We start from the raw sequence: 19083 nt of genomic DNA on the forward strand, positions 1-19083 counted from the left end.
CTGACAATAAGGCAATTCTTGTTGGGCTCTTTGTGCTAAGCAGGTGCCTCTCCCTATGAGCACAGACTTGTTCTCAATACTTTGGCTTTCTGCATCAGCCCACCTTTGCACAAAACACTAAATATACGTATCCCAGGACCTTGCTCAATTCAGTGTAATTCAACATGCCTTGATCCTCTCTACTAGGCTCTGGGAATAAATAGAGAGAAGAGCCAAAGGTGTCTAACATGGGAGACATTATTCAGATGAGTCTAGTTCCGCGTGACTAGTACAGCAATAGGGGTGTGCCTGAGGGATGCCTGAGGGTCCAGACAAGGGGCTCAACAGTATTCATTGTTCAGGGGGCTAAACTCAGAGAAGTTGGTGATTTCATTCAGAAGTCAGTCAGGGAAGAGTGAAACCAATAAGGTCCAATTATTCCCCTGAAGTTTGGGCGTCTCCTCCAAAATGTCCCCTAATTCATTATCTCAGGGCAATGTGCTCCCCTTAGCCACACTGACCACCACCAGCCTACACTGGAATCAGACTAAGACCAGGACAGGTGCCCTTGCTGGCCTCTCATGGTGAGGACAGAACCTCATCCTCATGCCACCAAGCTCATGACTGATCTCATAGGTCACTGTCATTCGCATCAAACCTTCTTAGAAAGCCCTTACCTCAGCATTCTGGTGTTGGTTTTGCTTATAGAAGATGTATCATAGTACAGCTGCCTACTTTTGCCTCATTTTCTCTATCTAAGTTATCCGAGGAGGAAGCCACTGGCTAAATCAGATATGAATTGTATTGAGAGTCTAAGGGGGTAGAGGTGGGGCTGTCACACTTGGCTTGTACTATAAGGAAAAGGTGAGATGCTAGGGATGAGGACACTAGGCTAAATTTACCCACTCAACCCAGCCAGCAAAGGTGCTGGGGTCGCACCCCACGTTCTTGCCTCGCCTGCACCCTGTTGATCGCATGGTAGTACTGGGAAGGGAATGGCGGTCCACCCCACCACAGTTTCCTGCCACCTTCCCCAGCACACATACCCATCCTCATCTCCAGTCACTATTGTTCACTGAAAGCCAATAACACACAAAACTCTTCCTCAAACCTGTGTTCAAATGTCTATTTAGATGCTATGCCCTCCACAGAATTTTGGGGAGAGATTCTAGTGGCAGCTTCTGATGGTATCACGTCCAGAATGTGGCCTGACTCTGAAAGTTTTTTCATTGACTCCCTGGAAAGTTCAGGTCCAAGAGAAGACACTGGTTAAGTACATGTGTTGGCATCAGACAAACTTACAGTCAAATGCACACTTTGCCACAGGCAAGCTATATGATCAAGCAAATGGCATAACCTCTCACCTGCAAAATGAAGGTAATATGATGTATTTCATGGTACTCTTGGGGGTTGCTAAGGCAATACATGGAAAGCAGTGCACACAGTGGCTTCCATGGATGCATGGAAGATAGATACACATATATGTGCATACATACCTGCATAGGCAGATAAATCTCTTACTGGAGATGAGTTAAAGCATCAGTGTTTAAGTCCTAGGCCAGCAGAGGGCTGCACTGGAAACATCTGGAAACGGTACCTAGAACAGGTTCAAGGTACTTGAAGTTATGGTAATATAAGTTAACTTTGCTTCAAGTAAGAGCTGGGGAGGACATTAAACAGTCTACACCCTCACTTTATAGATATGGAAAGAAAAGAGATGCACTGAGGTGACCTAATTCCACACAGCTAATGTTGACTAAGAATGTAGATGCCCTAATTCTAAGGCCAAGACTGTTTTTATTAGACCCAAAAGAATTTATTGCCTTTAAGCCAATTTAAGCTTGCTCCTAAACATCTGTTTTTATACTGGAGAAAAAAAGTGAGACTAAATTATCTTGATCTAATGATCTTTTTGAGCAGTAACAATTGGCCCAAATTATTTCCATCTTTCTGACCATTTAGGATTGTTCCCCCAATCCTAAATTTTAGCCTGGGCCCTGCAAGACTGGAAGTCCTAGAGGATGTGAGTCTGTTCTCTGTAGCACCTAGGAGAGTGCTGGGCAGGCATGTCCAACCTTGCCAACACTCAAGGATTTGAACCAGAAGAATATATTTCACGGAACTACCTTGCATCCCCTCTGCTGCCCCCAAATACTTCTCATCATCCTCAAGTCCACCCCTGCATTTTACGCATACTTACATGTAGGCACACACACTCAGACTCCTCAGTCAGGATCAACCCTAACCAAAAAAGTGACCTTAGAGCCACTAGGCACACCGTGCCCATAACTCACATGAGGCTTTCCTTGAATCCTTTGAACTTCTTCAGTGTCTGCCCGACATTCCCTCCCCGAGGCTCACACCCTTGTGCAGCACATTCCACCATGCTCGCCACATACATGATACCAAAAATGTGCCCCTCCTAAATGTTCTGTTTCCTCAGAGATGTGATCCCAGGTTTTTGAGAGGATGAATTTATTGGTGTTAAAATAAGCCTACCCTAAAGACTGTAATTTCCTGTGAGCCAAGCCTCCACTGCCTCTCCTGGACTTGGCAACAATCCCTTGAAAAGGCTAGGCTATAGCATATCTCATCCTCGCAGAAGGTTCTGCACAGAGCTGGTCTACAAGGATAGATGTGTATCTCAAAACCTTAGTTACTTTTGGGAATGAAATTGGGTTGATTAATGGAAGAAGAGGACTTATATTTTCTACTTTTATGCATTTCTACACAATTTTGATTTTTATAATGAGAATAAACTACTCCTATAATTTATATATATTTTTAAAACTAGCTAAAAATTAGAATGTTCTATACCTTATTCATTTCCAGAGATGCTAGGCCCCAAGTAAAATTTCCGAATGGTGAGCAACAGAATGACATTGTTTATTTCCATATTTATTTTCCAAATTTTCCCAGGTGCATCATCCCTCCACATTTCCACCCTACCCTTCTCCACATACACACCAAGTCCTCCAGAAATAGGGAGGTAAGAAAGCTGGGAGTAAAGCAACATGCTAGCAGGGAAAACACAAAAGAGGTATAAATAACTAGCCCTGCCCTCAGGGAACTTGGAATCCTATTAAGAAGCCAGAAATGCAAAGCAAGCAAGAGAGATGAACCTGAACAGCACCCTGATGGGAGGAACACCTGAAACACATTGGGCGTTTGCTATGTGCCAGGTGTTGCTCTAAACACTTTACAGGTGGTATCTCATTTAATTGTCACAACAGGCCTGTGAGGTGAGGGTTTCAAATCCCATTTCACAATAGGGAACAAGGCAGGAACTAACCCCAGACCACATGGCAGATGTGTACGGGGGTGGGACTCAGTACTTTCTTTTTACAATGTTCTTAAGGAAGGTGAGTATGCAAAGGGGAGTAAAGACCAGACAGGTCTGAAAAGGAGTTCATGCTGGGCACTGAAGGGAGATAACCACTTATGGTTTCTTTTCCCCAGGTAAAACAGACCATTACCAGCCAACAAAAGAAGCAAAAAGCCTTACTATTTATGCTCAAGTCCAGAAATCAGGTGTAAGTTCTGTATGTTCTTTGAGATGAACCAGTCATGTTTCCCATAGGATTCCTGGCCAGTCCACCTTGCATGTCTGACATTCATGGGTTCCAGACGGGAGGAAAGTAGGGAAGCAGAAATCAAAAATGAAAGCTCTCATGAAGGTCACAAAACTTCAGTGTCATATGGGACTGTTTATTATTCGAAACAATGGGAAACACTGAGGTAATCTTCTGGTAATCTGTTTCTTCATAGCAAATAAATGAGGAAGCTGGAAACACGTGACATACAACTCCTTCCAGGCATTCTAGGAGTCACTGGTCCCCTGTTACCAAACTCTCTTCTAAGGAAAATGGGTCAGGTTTGAGGAGAAAGGAGAAGGTTTGGAAAAGCTATTGTGTGACATGCTGGACTGATCCAAGTTTAGTTAGGCATTTGCAAAACACAAAAGGGTCAAGGCAGGAAGGATCTTGAAAATTCTGGATATAATGTGGTTGAAGAGATAGAAGATGACATGTAAACTGGAGATGAAGGAAAGTAAGACTGTAACAGAGTGATCGTTGGACTAAGAAGAGAGGGATGGCAAAACTAGGGTCATGGTGAAATTGAGGAGCAGATGCCAGAAGGGAGAGGGAGGCTAAGAGGATTGTAGTTAGTTGTGGAGATTTTGTAGTTTTTCAGTTGTGAAGGCAATTCTGGATGATCAGAACCTGACCATTGGCCGTTTGGGGAGTGAGGGGAGTCAAATTCGGCAGTACAGGATCAGAAAATTGCATCAAATGACTATAAATGCATTTCTGAGAGCCAGAAGATGGACTCTTGAACAAAGCTCTTAGTTCTTCTGGCCTCCTAGTGGCCTGGGAGCTTTATTACATAACCTACCCTCATCTTCTCTCTCTGCCAAACTCCATTTAAGTGGAGGAAAGTGCCAAGAATAACTCCCACCCCATCTACAAATTTAGTAACCCGCTTCATCTTTACCATGTTGTCTTCCCTAACTTCTTCACCCCATGCTGCGAGCATCTCCCTTTTTTTCCAAGAAGCATGACATGCAAACAGAAAACGTGCACAACACATAGTGTCAGCTCAGTGAATTACTCTTCTGTGCGAATCTTAATATCAAGTAGAGCAAGTCTTCCCATTTTGTTTTTCTTTAAGAATTTTTGTCTGTTCTTATTATCCCCTTGTACTTTCATGTGTGTTTTAGAATCAAGTACTTCTCAAGTACCACCAAAAAAAAAAAATCTATTAGGGTTGCATTGGATCTATAAATCTATTTGAGGAGAAATTACATATTTCAGTATTTAGTATTCTAATACTATAAAACTATCACTCAGATCAAGGGACAGAACATGGCCAGTACCTTCTGAAGACCTTTTGTGCCACTTCTCAATCACTGATCCTTCTCTCTTTCCCACAGATATCCACCATCCTGACTTCTAGAAATAGTTTAATTTTTCCCCTTTCTTGAACTTTATATAAAAATAGAATTCTTTATTATTTTTCCTATTGAGCCTGGTTTCTGTTGCTCAATTTTACCTTTCTGAGGTTCATATATGTCTTTGAACTTAAATAAAATGAATTAATTTTATTGCTTTATAGAAAATCAATTTATGAATATACTAGAATTTATTCACCCAGTTGACTATTGATGGACATGTGGGTTATTTCCAGTTTGAAACCATTATGAAAATTACAGCTGTGAACATTCATGTGCATATTTTTTGGTGGAAATGTTACTTATTTTTGTTGGGTATATACCTAGAAGTAGAAGTGCTGAATCATAGAGTATATATAGCCTCAAATTGACTAGATAAGGCCAAACTGATTTTCAGAGTGGGTGTACCAACTTACTTATCAATCAATAACATATGTCAGTTTCAATGGTTGCACATTCTAACCACAACTTAGGATTGTTGGTCATTTTGCTTTTAGCCCTATCATTGGATATGTCTCATATGGTTTTATTTTGCGTCCCTCAAATTATTAAGAAAGTTGAACAAATTTTCATATGTCTTCTAGAAATATTAAAATTCTGTTTCTTAAAGTACCTGTTAAATCTCTTGCCCATAGCCTTTGAATTTTAGGCTTTTATATGAATTAGTTATAGATTAGTAGAAGCTTTATGAAATTCTGGATATGAGCCTTTGACAGTTGTATGTTAGCAAATACCTTCACCCATCTACGGCTTGCCTTTGCAGTTTCTCTGAGATACCTATTGATAAAGAGTCATTGATTTCAGTCTTGAATAATTTAGTAATCTTTTCCTCTGGAGTTAGCCCTTTTTGTATCCTATTTGACAAATCTCTATTTTCAGGTAATGAAAATATTCCATCATATTTTAAAAAGCTATTTATCTTTTACATTCATATCTATTGTGTACCTGGAAGTGATTTTTGGAGTATAGTTTGAGAGGGATCAAGTTTTGTATTTTTTCCATATGATTATCCAATTGACCATATTAAAAATATTGTCCTTGCCCCACTGCAGTATCATCTGTACCATAAAACAAGGATCCATATATGAGGGAATCTATTTTGATGTTTCCTATTCTGCTCCATTGATCCATTTGTTGATACTTCCTATTGTGCCTGGTTTCTTCTGCTCAATTTTACCTGTATGAGGTTCATATATGTCAGGCATCCTCAAACTTTTTAAACAGGGGGCCAGTTCACTGTCCCTCAGACCATTGGAGGGCCGGACTATAGTTTAAAAAAAAAAAAAACTATGAACAAATTCCTATGCACACTGCACATATCTTATTTTGAAGTAAAAAAACAAAACAGGAACAAATACAATCACACCGCTTCATGTGGCCTGCGGGCCGCAGTTTGAGGACGCCTGATATATGTCTTTGAACTTAAACAACTAGATTTGTTCATCCATTTGACTACTGATGGACATGTAGGTTGTTTCTAGTTTGAAACCATTGTGAAAATTATAGCCATAGTGCCATACTGTTTTAATTACAGATTCATTATAAATCTTGATATCTGGTAAAATGAATCTTCCTACTGGTTCTTTTTTTTTTTTTTTTTTTCAAGAGTTCTTGACCTTGCCCAGGCATGATGTTTCTAGCACTCTGGGAAGCCAAGGCAGAAGGATCACTTGAGCTCAGGAACTTGAGACTAGCCTAAGCAAGAATGAAACCCCACCACCACCTCCATCTTTACTAAAAAAAAAAATTTTTTTAAATAGAAAAATTATCCCTGTAGTCGCAGGTACTCAGGAGGCTAAGGCAGGAGGATCACTTGAGCCCAGAAGTTTGAGGTTGCTCTGAGCTGGGCTGATGTCATGGCACTCTAGCCCAGGCAACAGGGTGAGACTCTGTCTTAAAAAAAAAAAGAATTCTTGGCCATTTTGGTTCTTCGTGTTTTCATATGTGTTTTAGGATCAGTTTGTCAAGTCCCTCCACTAATGTCCCAAATCCTACAGACAAATCTAATTCTGCTTTTGTTTGGCAATCCATCAAATGTATAAAGAAAAAAATCACGTCCCACCACAAGTCTTCTTTCCTCCAGTTAACTTTGTCAATTCCTTAACTCTTCTGTCAGATGACCAGTTTCCAAGTTCTCTCTCATTAAGATATATGTGCTGTGGTTTTGAGTTGCTCTATACCCATGGAGAGTGGAGGGCAGAATTATCCTATACTCAGTGTCCCAAAGCACCATCATAAGTGGTCGCACCCCATCTTACAGGGATGTGGTCTCAATTCACTCCTGCATTGCTTTGTCTTAGTATTGTGGATTTTATTCCACTCAACGTAACATCAACAAATACCAACCACAGGGTTTTTTATATGTCCAGCATTTTTTTGTGGAGAATGCAAAGGAATATAGAATCTAAGAATCCAAATTCTTAAGGAATTTACAATATTTTTGGAGAAACAACACATAATATATCAATCAGAGTGTTTTAAATACACTGCACAGTTTCCATAACATGTGAATTAGGCTTTAAACACCTGAGGAATTTAGGTAAATGATGGGTCGTTGTAAGTTGAGGTGATGAAAGAATAGAGACAGGAAGAACATGAACTTAAACACTCATCGGAGTTCCTGGCTTCAATATTTCTTGCATGTGCACAAAAATTAAGTACTGAATCTTTTTGAGCTTTAGCTTCTTCATCTACAATGTGTAAATAACAACAATTTTTAATATACAGAGTGGTTGTGAGGCAAGTGAGGAGACGTATGTTAGGGTGATGAACAGCAGAAGCAGCAGAGTGGGAGGAAAGAGCCCTGTGTGTAGAAGTGATCTGGGTGGGACAAACGGGGAACCTGAGTGGGACAAGCAGGGGACCTGAGTGGGACAGACCAAATTCTGTTAAGAGGCCTTCCCTTTCTGCTGCCCCTCTAGGAGCCATACCGATTTTGGTTCACTGTGAGAAAGACTTTTGAAACACAGCGCCAGCAATAAATAAGGCTGCTTTGGTAGGTTGTGAGCACCAAGATGTCCCTTGGGGAGTCCAAGCAAAGCCTGAAGAGTAGAGTTCCAGAGAAGATGGAGGAGAATTCGTACTTGGGCAGGAAGCTGGGCCAGGTGACCTTAGGAGCTTTCTAACTCCAGCTTCTCCAGGTGGAGAGCTGAATGGGAACTAGTCTTCTGTTCAGCTAACCTGGTTTATTTGCTTCTCTTACAGGCTCTTCAGAAGAAATATGACCCCCTCCCAGCTCAGAACCCCTGCACTACCATTTACGTTGCTGCCACAGAGCCTCTCCCTGAGTCTGTCCAGGTAAGGCAGTTCTGTGCCTCCTCAATATAGAGAGGGAATATGTGGAGATGGGGAAGGGGAGCAATGTATATGTGTGTTTGTTTGTTTGTTTGTTCATTTATGTAGAAATGGAAGGAAACAAATTGCTGGGTCCTGGACTGAGGAAGGCAGGGTGCAGCAAGCAGGCAGCAATGAGGATCTATGACCTTGGTTTTAGGTTTCACTAAAACCCTCAGATGTGCCCACAGTGGGTCATGGCTCATTTCCTACTGACTAGTGTTTCTTCAAGAGTCATCCAAGCCAAGGCATTTGGCTTTGGCTTGGATGATTCTTGGAGAAACACTAATCAATAGGAAGTAAGCCATGACCCCCTATGAGCAGGTGTGAGAAGTTTGTGGGGGTATATAGCACACCCCTTCATGGTGAGGGGCTCTCCTACAACTTGAACTTTACCTTGGAACTGAGAATAACATAACCTCAAAATTTCTTCCCTCATGTTAATTTGAAAAAAAAAACAAAAACAAAAAAAGACTCATCCAAGGATCACATCAAAATCGGCGGGCATACTTTTTAAAAATAAGGATTCCTGGGCTGTCCACCCCAAAGTCTGTTAAGTCATAATGTCTACAGGGAGTACCCAGGGACCCACACATTGCAAAAGCAACACTGAAGTTTGGGGGTTGCAGCTTGGTTCTAGGAATTCTCAACTCTAGTTGCAAAGCAAAACTCACAGGGGAGATTTGTGACAACCTTCTTGCCTAGCCTCTGTCCAGCCCCATTTAATCAGAATATGTAGGGGTAGGGCTTAGCATGGGCAGTAAGCCTGGTAGAGAATCTGAGGTGCAACTCAGAAGGGAATCTGCCAATTCCACCCAATCAATACAGAAGCCACATGGCCTGTGCTTACTTCTGACAGGAATTGTTCCATCACTCTGTGAATAAATTCCGAGCTGAAGTATGGGCTCCATTTGGGCTCTTTTAGGAGACAGCCCGGGATTATAGAAGCACAGAGATCATAAAAATGCCCACGTCCACCTGTCTTCTCAGAGTTCCTACTGCACACATACCCAGAAGGGTCTGGGCAGGTGCCTTGTTTCAAGATTAAATAGACCTTCAACTTCAGGTCTATTCTCAGTACCTGTCATATCTAAGAGGAAAGTAAAAATATAAATCTGACTTCAAAAGTTTTAAACTTTAAATAACATGGATTTTTAATGAAATTTTCCTTGGGCAAGAAAATAGCATGTTACACCTTACATTTTACAGTGAAACTTCCTAAATGCCCCATCCCTTCTCTTTCTTTCTCTGACTCTCCTCTCTCTAGACACTGGGCTCTTGCCAGCCCTTTTTAAAGCTCAATGATTTAGAACTCTCTTGGCTTCTGCAAATTGTGCCCGGGCCGAACATCAAAGCAAATTTTTCTCTCTACAAGGGAAAAGAATGGAAGGGAAGGGGGCATGAGCACCAGTCTTCAAATCACAGAGGCTCCCTAATGCTTGGAAGGGAGTTGCGGCCTTCACTGTGAGCAGGGCAGCAGTCTAGGGACCTGAATGCCGCGTCCAGAAAGGCCGTGTGTGCGACAGACCCTGAGCAAGTCATTAAGCTGCACAATCTCTCAGACCCTTTCCTTTTTCTCAGCAGTGCTGTTTCCACTTGCGGCTGTGAAGCCAGGTCCTTCCACTCACAAAGTTCTTCTGCTTTGTCCCCAGGAACCAAACTCCATCACAGTCTATGCCAGTGTGACGCTTCCAGAGAGCTGACACGAAGGATCCAGTAAAGGGACTTTCTGAAAATAAACACTGAACTTGGCCGCGGGTTTCAAGTTCCCTGAGACAGACACTCTGCACATCTGTACCCTTCTCAGATCAACTCCTGGTGATGGTTCCTTCATCCACACCTATGAAACAGACAAGGCAGTGAGGCTCCCCACGCTCCCAGTCTGTGTTGCCCTGGCATAGACACTGGGCGGAGAACTACTCGACGCAGCTGTCCATCTTTGCAGTGTGGCAGAAGAAATGGGCAGTGTGAGTCCAGACTCTGGGCATCCTGCTCTTTGCTGGAACTGGATGATAAAAACCAAAGACAGAGAGTCAGGACCCCTATCTCAGCCCGTTGAACACTGGCTGCAAAGTCTGGAAAAGCTCACATTTGGGGTGTCTTTACTTTATTCTGGGAGCTGATCCTGGTCACCTGCAGACCTTATTAAGGAGGTGGGCATGCCTCAGTTTCTCTTTCTGGATGAAAGAGAAAAGAAGGGTGAAGAGTTAATTCTTTACTATTGTAAAACACTGTGAGATTGTTCTATAGATGAAGCTAAGAAAATCCATATTTTATTTACAAAACCCAGAAGCTAAAGAATCAATAAACTGAAAAAATGACTTTGAGATCTCTGAGCTTTCAACCACAGAATGAAAACCATCTAAGATTTTTAAAAGTAGAGTTCTATGCAAACAGCATTTAGTTTAGAAAAAAAAAATGTAGCAAGCGCTTGGCTGTTACAAGGGAATGTGAGATACTCAGAAGAACTTATCCCAGAGTGATTGTCCCCCCTCTCAAAATGATTTTTAAATCTGTGTTCTCTGTTTATTCCCTTGAACAACAAACCTGGAGCCTCTGCTAAGGCTCTCTCCAACAATCTGGCTCTGACCTTTTCTTCAGAGCCTCATGGGGTATTGCAGACCAGAGTTTCTGCCAGGCTCATCCTACTCCCTGCATACCTCTTCTCACACTAATTTTTTTTTTTTTTTGTAGAGACAGAGTCTCACTGTACCGCCCTTGGTAGAGCGCCGTGGCGTCACACGGCTCACAGCAACCTCTAGCTCTTGGGCTTACGCGATTCTCTTGCCTCAGCCTCCCGAGTAGCTGGGACTACAGGCGCCCGCCACAACGCCCGGCTATTTTTTTGTTGCAGTTTGGCCGGGGCTGGGTTTGAACCCGCCACCCTCGGCATATGGGGCCGACGCCCTACTCACTGAGCCACAGGCGCCGCCCACACTAATTTTATCTTTGAGTAAACAATTAAGTTATTTAGGCCCAACAGCCTCAAATGATTGAATGCTTAATAACTTAGTTTACAGGCAGAAAGAGGCTCGTTTTACAAAGTCCTGCTATCTTCCTACTCTCTGCTTTTAAATAGACCATCTTTAATTTAAGCTCTTCTTTTTGGTTCTTGCATAACCTTGGTGAACCCAAGGTTAACCCAAGGTGGTTATAAGAAATAACCACTGTACCACTGCATAACAAGGGGCACCAATCTCAAGATTCTGGGGTCCTCTGTCTTATATCTTACTTCCTCTATTCAGTCCATTCATATTTTATATTCTGTGCCCACTGCATCTCTTTACTGGTACCAGCCTCTGTAACAGGGTTGCTAGTTGCAATCAGCAGAAACTGACTTCGGATTTTATATCTAGAAAGGAATTTATTGAAAAGATAACAATTGGTTTGGAGGTTCTGTAAAACCATGCTTTGAAAGCGAGCAGAAAAAAGGGAGACTAGATTTGTGACTGAAACCACAGGCAAAATTACAAAACCAGCTCAGGGATGATGACATTGGGCCCCATAGTTGGACAGCCACTGTCCCCAGGACTGCTGGACTTGAAAACTTGGTGTTACCATTGCTGCTGCCCTGTCTGCCACCAAAATAAGTTCACCAGGATCCCTTCTTCATCTTTTCATCTCCAGTTCTAATTCAAAGTCTGGGACTGAATGGCTAAGCCTGGGTCACACATCCATGCACCACCTCCAAGAGATGCTGAGAATTGAATATCTGGCATTTTGCAGTGTTTGGGAAACTCTGCTCCTTATGCATTGGGGAATTCTCCAAATAGGAGAAGTGGGGTCCAGCTGCTGGGCAAACAAAAAATAAACTGTCCACTACACCAACCTTGTATAACCTTAAACTTGCTGGCCATGTGTTCTCACAACTGTGGTGGTGCTAATAGGGATGTGTGAATACTGGGGTTTTGAGCAGTCATTTTTTTACTACAACTCAGATTTCTCTAGAAGCTTAATTCCCAACACTTGGGTTTTTCCTGTGGCTGAATTTTACTTAATAGAAGGACAGAAATCAAGGTGGAAGAAGGGGCTATCACTTCAAAATGTCCTGAATCTCTGGGTTCAGTACAGCCCTTGGCATTATGTCTCACAATTCCAGACTCTGAGTTATGGCTGGGAAAACAGAGGGCCCCTTCTGGTGGCTGGGCCACTATTCAGTTTGCCCCAAATGGCACTGTTGGGTGAGCATGAGCTTGCCTTTTCCTCAGGCTTAAAAAAATTAAACTGAGACTTTAGAGTTTGATTTCCCTGTGTTCCCCTCTAATGCTGTTTTCTTTCGACCAAGCATATCTGAATTCTGGGGAAGTCAGGAGGAACAGACCTAGTCTCGGTTTTAAGGCACTAAGGTTCTGAAATACAAGGGGTGTGATCCTGGCTCTCTAGGACACTTTCTCAGTCATGCAACCAGGATGTGACTATTACAGGATGCTGGCTGACAAGCCACTGCATGTCAATTCTCCTCCTGAAGTTTTATGTTTCTACTTCTTAGAAATGAGCAAATTACTGACAATGCATTGAGGAGATCACACTCTTGTCTTGTGTTTCCTAGAGAATTTATAACACAGCGATACGGCAACATGTGTTTGCTGGCCTGTGTCTCCACAGCCATAGTTATGAAACCCTGAAGTTGGATGATTTGATCAGATGAGATGTGAGGTTGTCCCTTCTTAGGTCATTGACAAGGATTAGCCACATGTCCACTTTACCAAAGATCAAGCACTGCCCTCCACATGGAGAAAAGAACAATGTCTAAAGATTATTTAATTTTTTTATAACCACCAGAGAATCCCCTTCCCTGAAGTTCCCCAAATTTCCCTCATGGAGATCCAGAGTAGGGTTTTCTCAACCGCAGCACTACTGACCTTTGGGGCTGGATAATTCTTTGCTGTGGGAGCTGTTCTGTGCACTTAGGGTGTCTAGAAGCATCCTTAGCCTCTGCCCACTAGATGCTATAACCCATTTTTTACCCTTGAGCATGACAATCAGAAGTGTCTCCAGACCTTGCCAAACGTCCCTTGCTTAGCAAAATCTCCCCCAGTTGAGAAACAATGATCTAGAGATATGCCGGACCCCTAATGAGTCTTGAAAAGACTAAATACACTTCTATATACCAAGAAGTTTGTCTATGAAAAATCATATTTGTTTTACTATTTTTGCATTTATTTTATGGTGCATCTATTCCCGTGCCATAAGTTTTTGTTTCTTCAGTTTCTTCTGGGACATCTTTTTCTTCTATGTTACCTCCTCTTCTGGTTTGGGAACAATTTGTTCCTTTTCAGTAAGGATCATCTGGATGTGGCAGGGAGAGCTCATGTATAGGTGAATGCGACCATGAGCTCTGTAAGTTCAGTGATGCATGTTGGGTGCTTTGTTCACTTGGATATGCTCAATGACCAGAAAATCTACATCTAAACCCTTAAGTTCAGCATTACTCTCTTCATTTTTAAGCATATGCAGCAAAAATTCAGCACTCTTTTTGGGCCACTGACCCTGTGTCCAGCCCGCTGTTTGGCCTGGGCACACCTACCAACTCCACCATTGTAACGTCGGAATAGTACACACTGTTTCTTTAAAGTGACATCCTTCAGATACTTGGTGGCTTTTTGTATATGCCTCTTGATGGCCTGGGTAGTTTCACATGTGTTCTTAAAGTGAGCATGAAGATTTGAGCCTCTTCACTTGCATGTCTTTGTGGAGTTTTCTGGGTCAAGTGAATAGCAAATCATTTTCACAGATTACCTCAGGCCGCTTAGGGGAAGAGCTCAAAAATCATATTTTGAAAGTGACCACCTGGTCACCTGAAGTAGGCCTGAAACCATGACTGAAACCTCCATCAGAAGGCCCATGATGGACTGATGACAAATTCTAATCAAGGTTAACTACAATAACTTTATTTCATAGAAATTGAGCTCTACTCACTGCCTCTCATTCAACAGTTATTAAGTTTCTATTGAATGTTTGAGCCTGCCACCCAGTGGGAGATGCAAAGAAAGGCAACTAAAATATTATGATAGGTGGGTCACTACATAATCCACTGGGACCAACTGGAAAATAAAGACAAATGCTATTAATAATTACACAGGGGCAATGACTAGGTATGTAATTACCTTAATGGCAGAGGAAGTGAGGTGTCTTCAGTAAGCTCATGGTAGTTGCACCCAGCTTTAGGAATAAGGAAGGTAAGTTCATTTTAGGTAAAAAGCTTGAAGTGACAATAGAAATGAAGTAGAAAATGTCCATGACATAGCTGGAGATGAAACAGTATGGCTTATATTTAAAAAATAGAAATAAGACCTGAGAGTCACCTTCATTATAGTCACATTTTGAAGCTGAAACTAGGGAGAGAGAGAGAGAGGAAAAAGGTAGGCCATTGATAATTTTATACCACATTTAAAAGACAAAAGAATTTACAACACAGTCAAAGATGTAGATAAGATCACTGATGTCACGGAAAGCAATAGAGTCCATGGAGGACAAGTTACCTATAACAGAAGCTGTTGAAGGAGGAAGAGGGCCTAAAAAGAGCCACTAGGTTTGGGTACAGATGATAAAGATTTCCTATTTCTTATAATAATCTCCAAAACTTACACTCCCACTTTGGGGGCTTACATAAAACCCCCAAAGTTCAGGGTTTGAGTAAGCATCTAGAAAGCTGAACATGTGAAGGTTCCTGGAAGGTGGTGTGCCCGATTAGGGCATGGAAATTCCCTGCACCTTCCCAGATGCTTTGCCCTATGTATCTTTTCCATATTATCCTTTGTAATATCCTTTATAATAAATGGGTAAATGTAATTGAAATGTTTCCCTGAGTTCTATCAGCTGGTCTACCTAGAAAGTTAATTAAACCAGAGGAGGGAGTCATTAAAACCCCAATTTATAGCTTGTCAGTTAGAAGCATATGTGACAATCTACTACTTTTGACTGGCATCTGAAGTGTGGGACAGTCTTATGGGACTGAGCCCTCAACCAGTAAGATCTGATGCTATCTCCAGGAGGACGTGTCAACACTGAATTAAATAAGAAGATATCCAGCTGGTATCTGCTGAAGCACTGATTGCTTGGTATGTGGGAAAACAATCCTCAGACATCTGGTCACAGAGGTGAAGTGTTACATTGAGTAGTGTAAGAGTGAAGAGTAGGAAAAGCACTTTGGGATTTTTCCTCTTTTACAGTGTGTGATCTTTTTTTTAATTGCACTCCTTTTTTCTTCCTTGCTGCTAGATAATGTGGGAACAATTCATATTTTAGTAGATTCAAATTCTCTGTTGAAAATCTCCATCTTTTAATCCGTTAAGTATTAATTATAGTTATTTAAAAATCTTTGCATTTGAACCTAATAGGTCTGCTTCTAATGTCCTTTTTTCTCTTATGAATCACATTTTTGTCTGTCTGGTATTTTTTAAATTTAATGTTATGCATTGTATATAAAAGAACCAGAAAGACTTCAGATTATATTATCTTCGACCAGACATAGTTCCCTCTTTTGTCCCTTAGGTAGATATAGGAAACTGATCATCTTGATGCAATCAGAGATTGAGCTTTTAGTTGGGCTGGATTTTAATTTATATAAGACAATCTACCTTTGCTTCTGCCTATTTCTTGAAAATGACTGTCCTGGATCTAGATTAAGATATTGTCAGGCATCTGTCTCCCCCAATCTGAAAGACAATGGGAGACCTAGCCCTTCCTTTCAGTTTCCCAGCCCAGCTCTTCAGCCCTTCCATCCTGCACAGCTTCAAAATTTGGCAAATCAACTAAAGGAGAAACCATCATGGCAGGTTTTATAACACCATAGAGCTGTAAGAGATTTAACTCTGCTTTTAGAATATGTCAGTCTAGCTCCCCAGGGTCCCACGTCTTCCTAGAACCTAGAAGATGTCCTGTGATAAAATCCACTGTGTGTTACAGAACACCTCAGGTTGCTGCCTTAGTCCATTGGTGCTGCTATTAACAAAAGACATGAGACTGAGTAATTTATAAAGAATGGAAATTTCTTTTCTTTTCTTTTCTTTTTTTCAGACAGTTTCACTTCGTCACCCTCTGTAGAGTGCTGTAGTGTCACAGCTCACAGCAACCTCCAGGTCTTGGACTTAGGCAATTCTCTTGCCTCAGCCTCCCAGTAGCTGGGACTATAGGCACCTGCCACAATGCCCAGCTATTTTTTGTTGCAGATTGACCGGGGCTGGGTTTGAACCTGCCACCCTCGGTTATGGGGCCGGTGCCCTACACACTGAGCCACAGACCCTGCCCAGAAATTTATTTTCTAACAGTTCTGGAAGCTGGAAAGCTCAAGACCAAGGTGCCAGTATCTCATGAGGGACAATTTGCTGCATCCTCCCTTAGCAGAAGGCAGAAGGGCCAAAACAGGATGAACAATGTCCTCATTGAAGGAGAGCAGAAGAGAGTGAACCCACTCCCTCAGGCCCTTTTTATACCAGCATTTGTACACTCACAAGTGTGGCGCCCTCGTGGCCTAAATATCTCTTGTTAGGCCCCACATCCCAACTATTACATGGGGGATTAAATTGCCAACATGTGAATTTGGGGGCACACATCTAGACCATAGATGTTTCTAAATGTTCCATGTAGACTTGCACAGGCAATAGAATCTTTATTGTCCCGTCCTCTTCTACCTAGACCAAGCTCAATGTTCAGTTCATGTCTATAGTCAACCAATTTCCTCCCTACTCCCACTCAAGGTGAAAAATGGTTGATGATTATCAGCTCACATCAGAAATGTTCTGTCTCTCTGGAATTTGGGGTCATTATCTCATTGTTTTTGCTTTGAAAACTCTCTGCTGCCTTCAAAAATAAAGTTTTTGTAATTCATCTGACCTTTTATAATTTGTTGTGGTAGGACCATTGGGATGCTGCAAATGATTACATCTCACTTGGAGGTAAAAGTTTTGTAATATCTTGACTTAACGCAAAGAACTTCTGAATCAAATTCTCACTTTTAACTGGATACATTTATATTCTATACCAGACTTCAGCGAAATTAAAAAGTCCTTCAATTTTACAGCATTAAAATTTGCCAAAATAATCATAAGAATTACAATTAGATAAAACTCATTTGACAAATGTTGTGCTATAAAAATATTTAAGAAAGGTACTTTGAACAGAGGTACCAAAATAGAATCTGAAACTATTTGGGCCAAACTGCCCAAAAACTTAGAATTTAGAATGCTACGGTCTGAATGTTTGTGTTCCCCAAAAATACATGTCTTGATATTCTAACTGCCCCCGTCAAGTAATAGTATTAGAAGATGAGGCCTTTGGGAGGGGATTATATCACAAGGGTAGAGCCCTTATAAAAGAGCCCCCTAGAGGTGATGTTCGCAATGTGGCAGAATAGGAAGCTCCTGACTCTCTACTCACAAATACACCAAATAAACATCCATTCACAGATTAGTTCCCACTGAAAGTCAAAGACTAGTTGAGAAAATCCTCCCCACTGGGCTACTGAGAAAACATCCATATAGAATGGGTATAAAAAGCTGAGGCACATTCAGGCCTGGACCCCACCCCAAGCACTGCACCATAAAATTAGAAAAGGAATTGCCAATATTCCGCTTCTTCCTGTGGAGAGGAGGGTTTGTTTTTTTTTTTTTTATTGTTGGGGATTCATTGAGGGTACAATAAGCCAGGTTACACTGATTGCATTTGTTAGGTAAAGTCCCTCTTGCAATCATGGCTTGCCCCCTTAACCTCACATATATTGCCCTGACTCTATGGTTCTCTCCAATTTGGCTCATCAACTCTGGAAGTAGAGAGAATTAGACATATGTGAGTCTCTCTAACCAGTGATTTTTCAACTAGTGTGCTATAAGAAGATCTTAGGTGTACTGCAAAAAATTTTAAAGATAGTTAATTATTATTTTTGAAAGAAGTTCAAAGCACAGTAAGTGTATTGTTTTTCTTACTCCTTTTTTTTTTTTTTTTTTGATCAACATCATTTACGTGTGCCACAGAAATTTAACTATAGGTTCAAGTGTGCCATAAGATAAAAAAAGGTTGAAAAACACTTCTCTGGACCATAGGGGAAAAGCAGCAGTTACATATGGGCACATAAACATGTCCAGGGGGCATCATTATCCAGGTATGTTGCAGAGAGAGGGCTTTAAACACACAGCTCCTTGCTTCTCTCTGGAAGATTTATGCCACACACTGAGTACCCCAACATTTACATCTACCTCTTAGCTTTGGGAGCAAAAAGGACTAGGCATATGGAAATCTCCCTAGATCACAGAATAAACAGGTGGTTTTAAAGGGCCACATAAACACTGTCATGGGGTATACACCCTTGAAGCAATGTGGAAAAGGGGTGGAAACATGCAGCTCCCATTTTCTCTCTGGAAGTGGCTTACAGAACACAATTCTAGTGGTTACTCGATATCCTGGTTTCTAACAAATTTGCATCAAGGACCTAATGGGGCAAATAAATAATAGCCTCTGGCAGCCAGTGCCAAAGCTCAGCACTCCTCAAGCCTGTCATCTAGTTCACCCTCTGGAATTTGGGGTCATAGTATCTCATTGTTTTTGGCTTTAAAGGCTCTCTGATGCCTTCAAAAATAAAGTTTTTGTAATTCATCTGACCTTTTATAATTTGTTGTGGTAGGACAATTGGGATGCTGCAAATGATTACATCCTACTTGGAGGTTATGAGGACAGGTCTACCCACTCTTCCTGGAAGGAGTTTGGCCCTGTGCCAAGAACTACAATGCCCATAACCCCCACCCAAAAGATTTTATTAACAAACCAGCTCTACAAGCTGATGAGGCTTTGCATTTCTCAGTAACCCTAGGCCATAGAAAACCCAA

At 41.6% G+C, this 19083-nt stretch overlaps 1 protein-coding gene and 1 pseudogene across 3 annotated transcripts in view; one reads left to right on the plus strand and one right to left on the minus strand.

Annotated features, from left to right (window-relative positions):
* The window catches only part of SLAMF1 (signaling lymphocytic activation molecule family member 1), a 39137-nt gene extending 22662 nt beyond the window's left edge, over positions 1-16475 (plus strand). For 2 of the 3 annotated variants that reach the window (XM_053608104.1, XM_053608105.1), the window contains exons 5-7: positions 3439-3512; positions 8135-8227; positions 9916-10942. In XM_053608104.1, the coding sequence (XP_053464079.1) occupies positions 3439-3512; positions 8135-8227; positions 9916-9966 (218 nt within the window). In that variant the 3' untranslated portion in view covers positions 9967-10942. Of the gene's footprint in view, positions 1-3438; positions 3513-8134; positions 8228-9915; positions 10943-16282 lie in introns of those variants that run through there. The other variant, XR_008383298.1, reaches the window with a different exon arrangement.
* Positions 13423-13989, minus strand: LOC128597604 (60S ribosomal protein L17-like; annotated as a pseudogene).
* Positions 16476-19083: the final 2608 nt, after the last annotated feature.

This window comes from Nycticebus coucang, chromosome 10, assembly GCF_027406575.1.
Source record: "Nycticebus coucang isolate mNycCou1 chromosome 10, mNycCou1.pri, whole genome shotgun sequence".
Taxonomy (NCBI): Eukaryota; Metazoa; Chordata; class Mammalia; order Primates; family Lorisidae; genus Nycticebus; species Nycticebus coucang.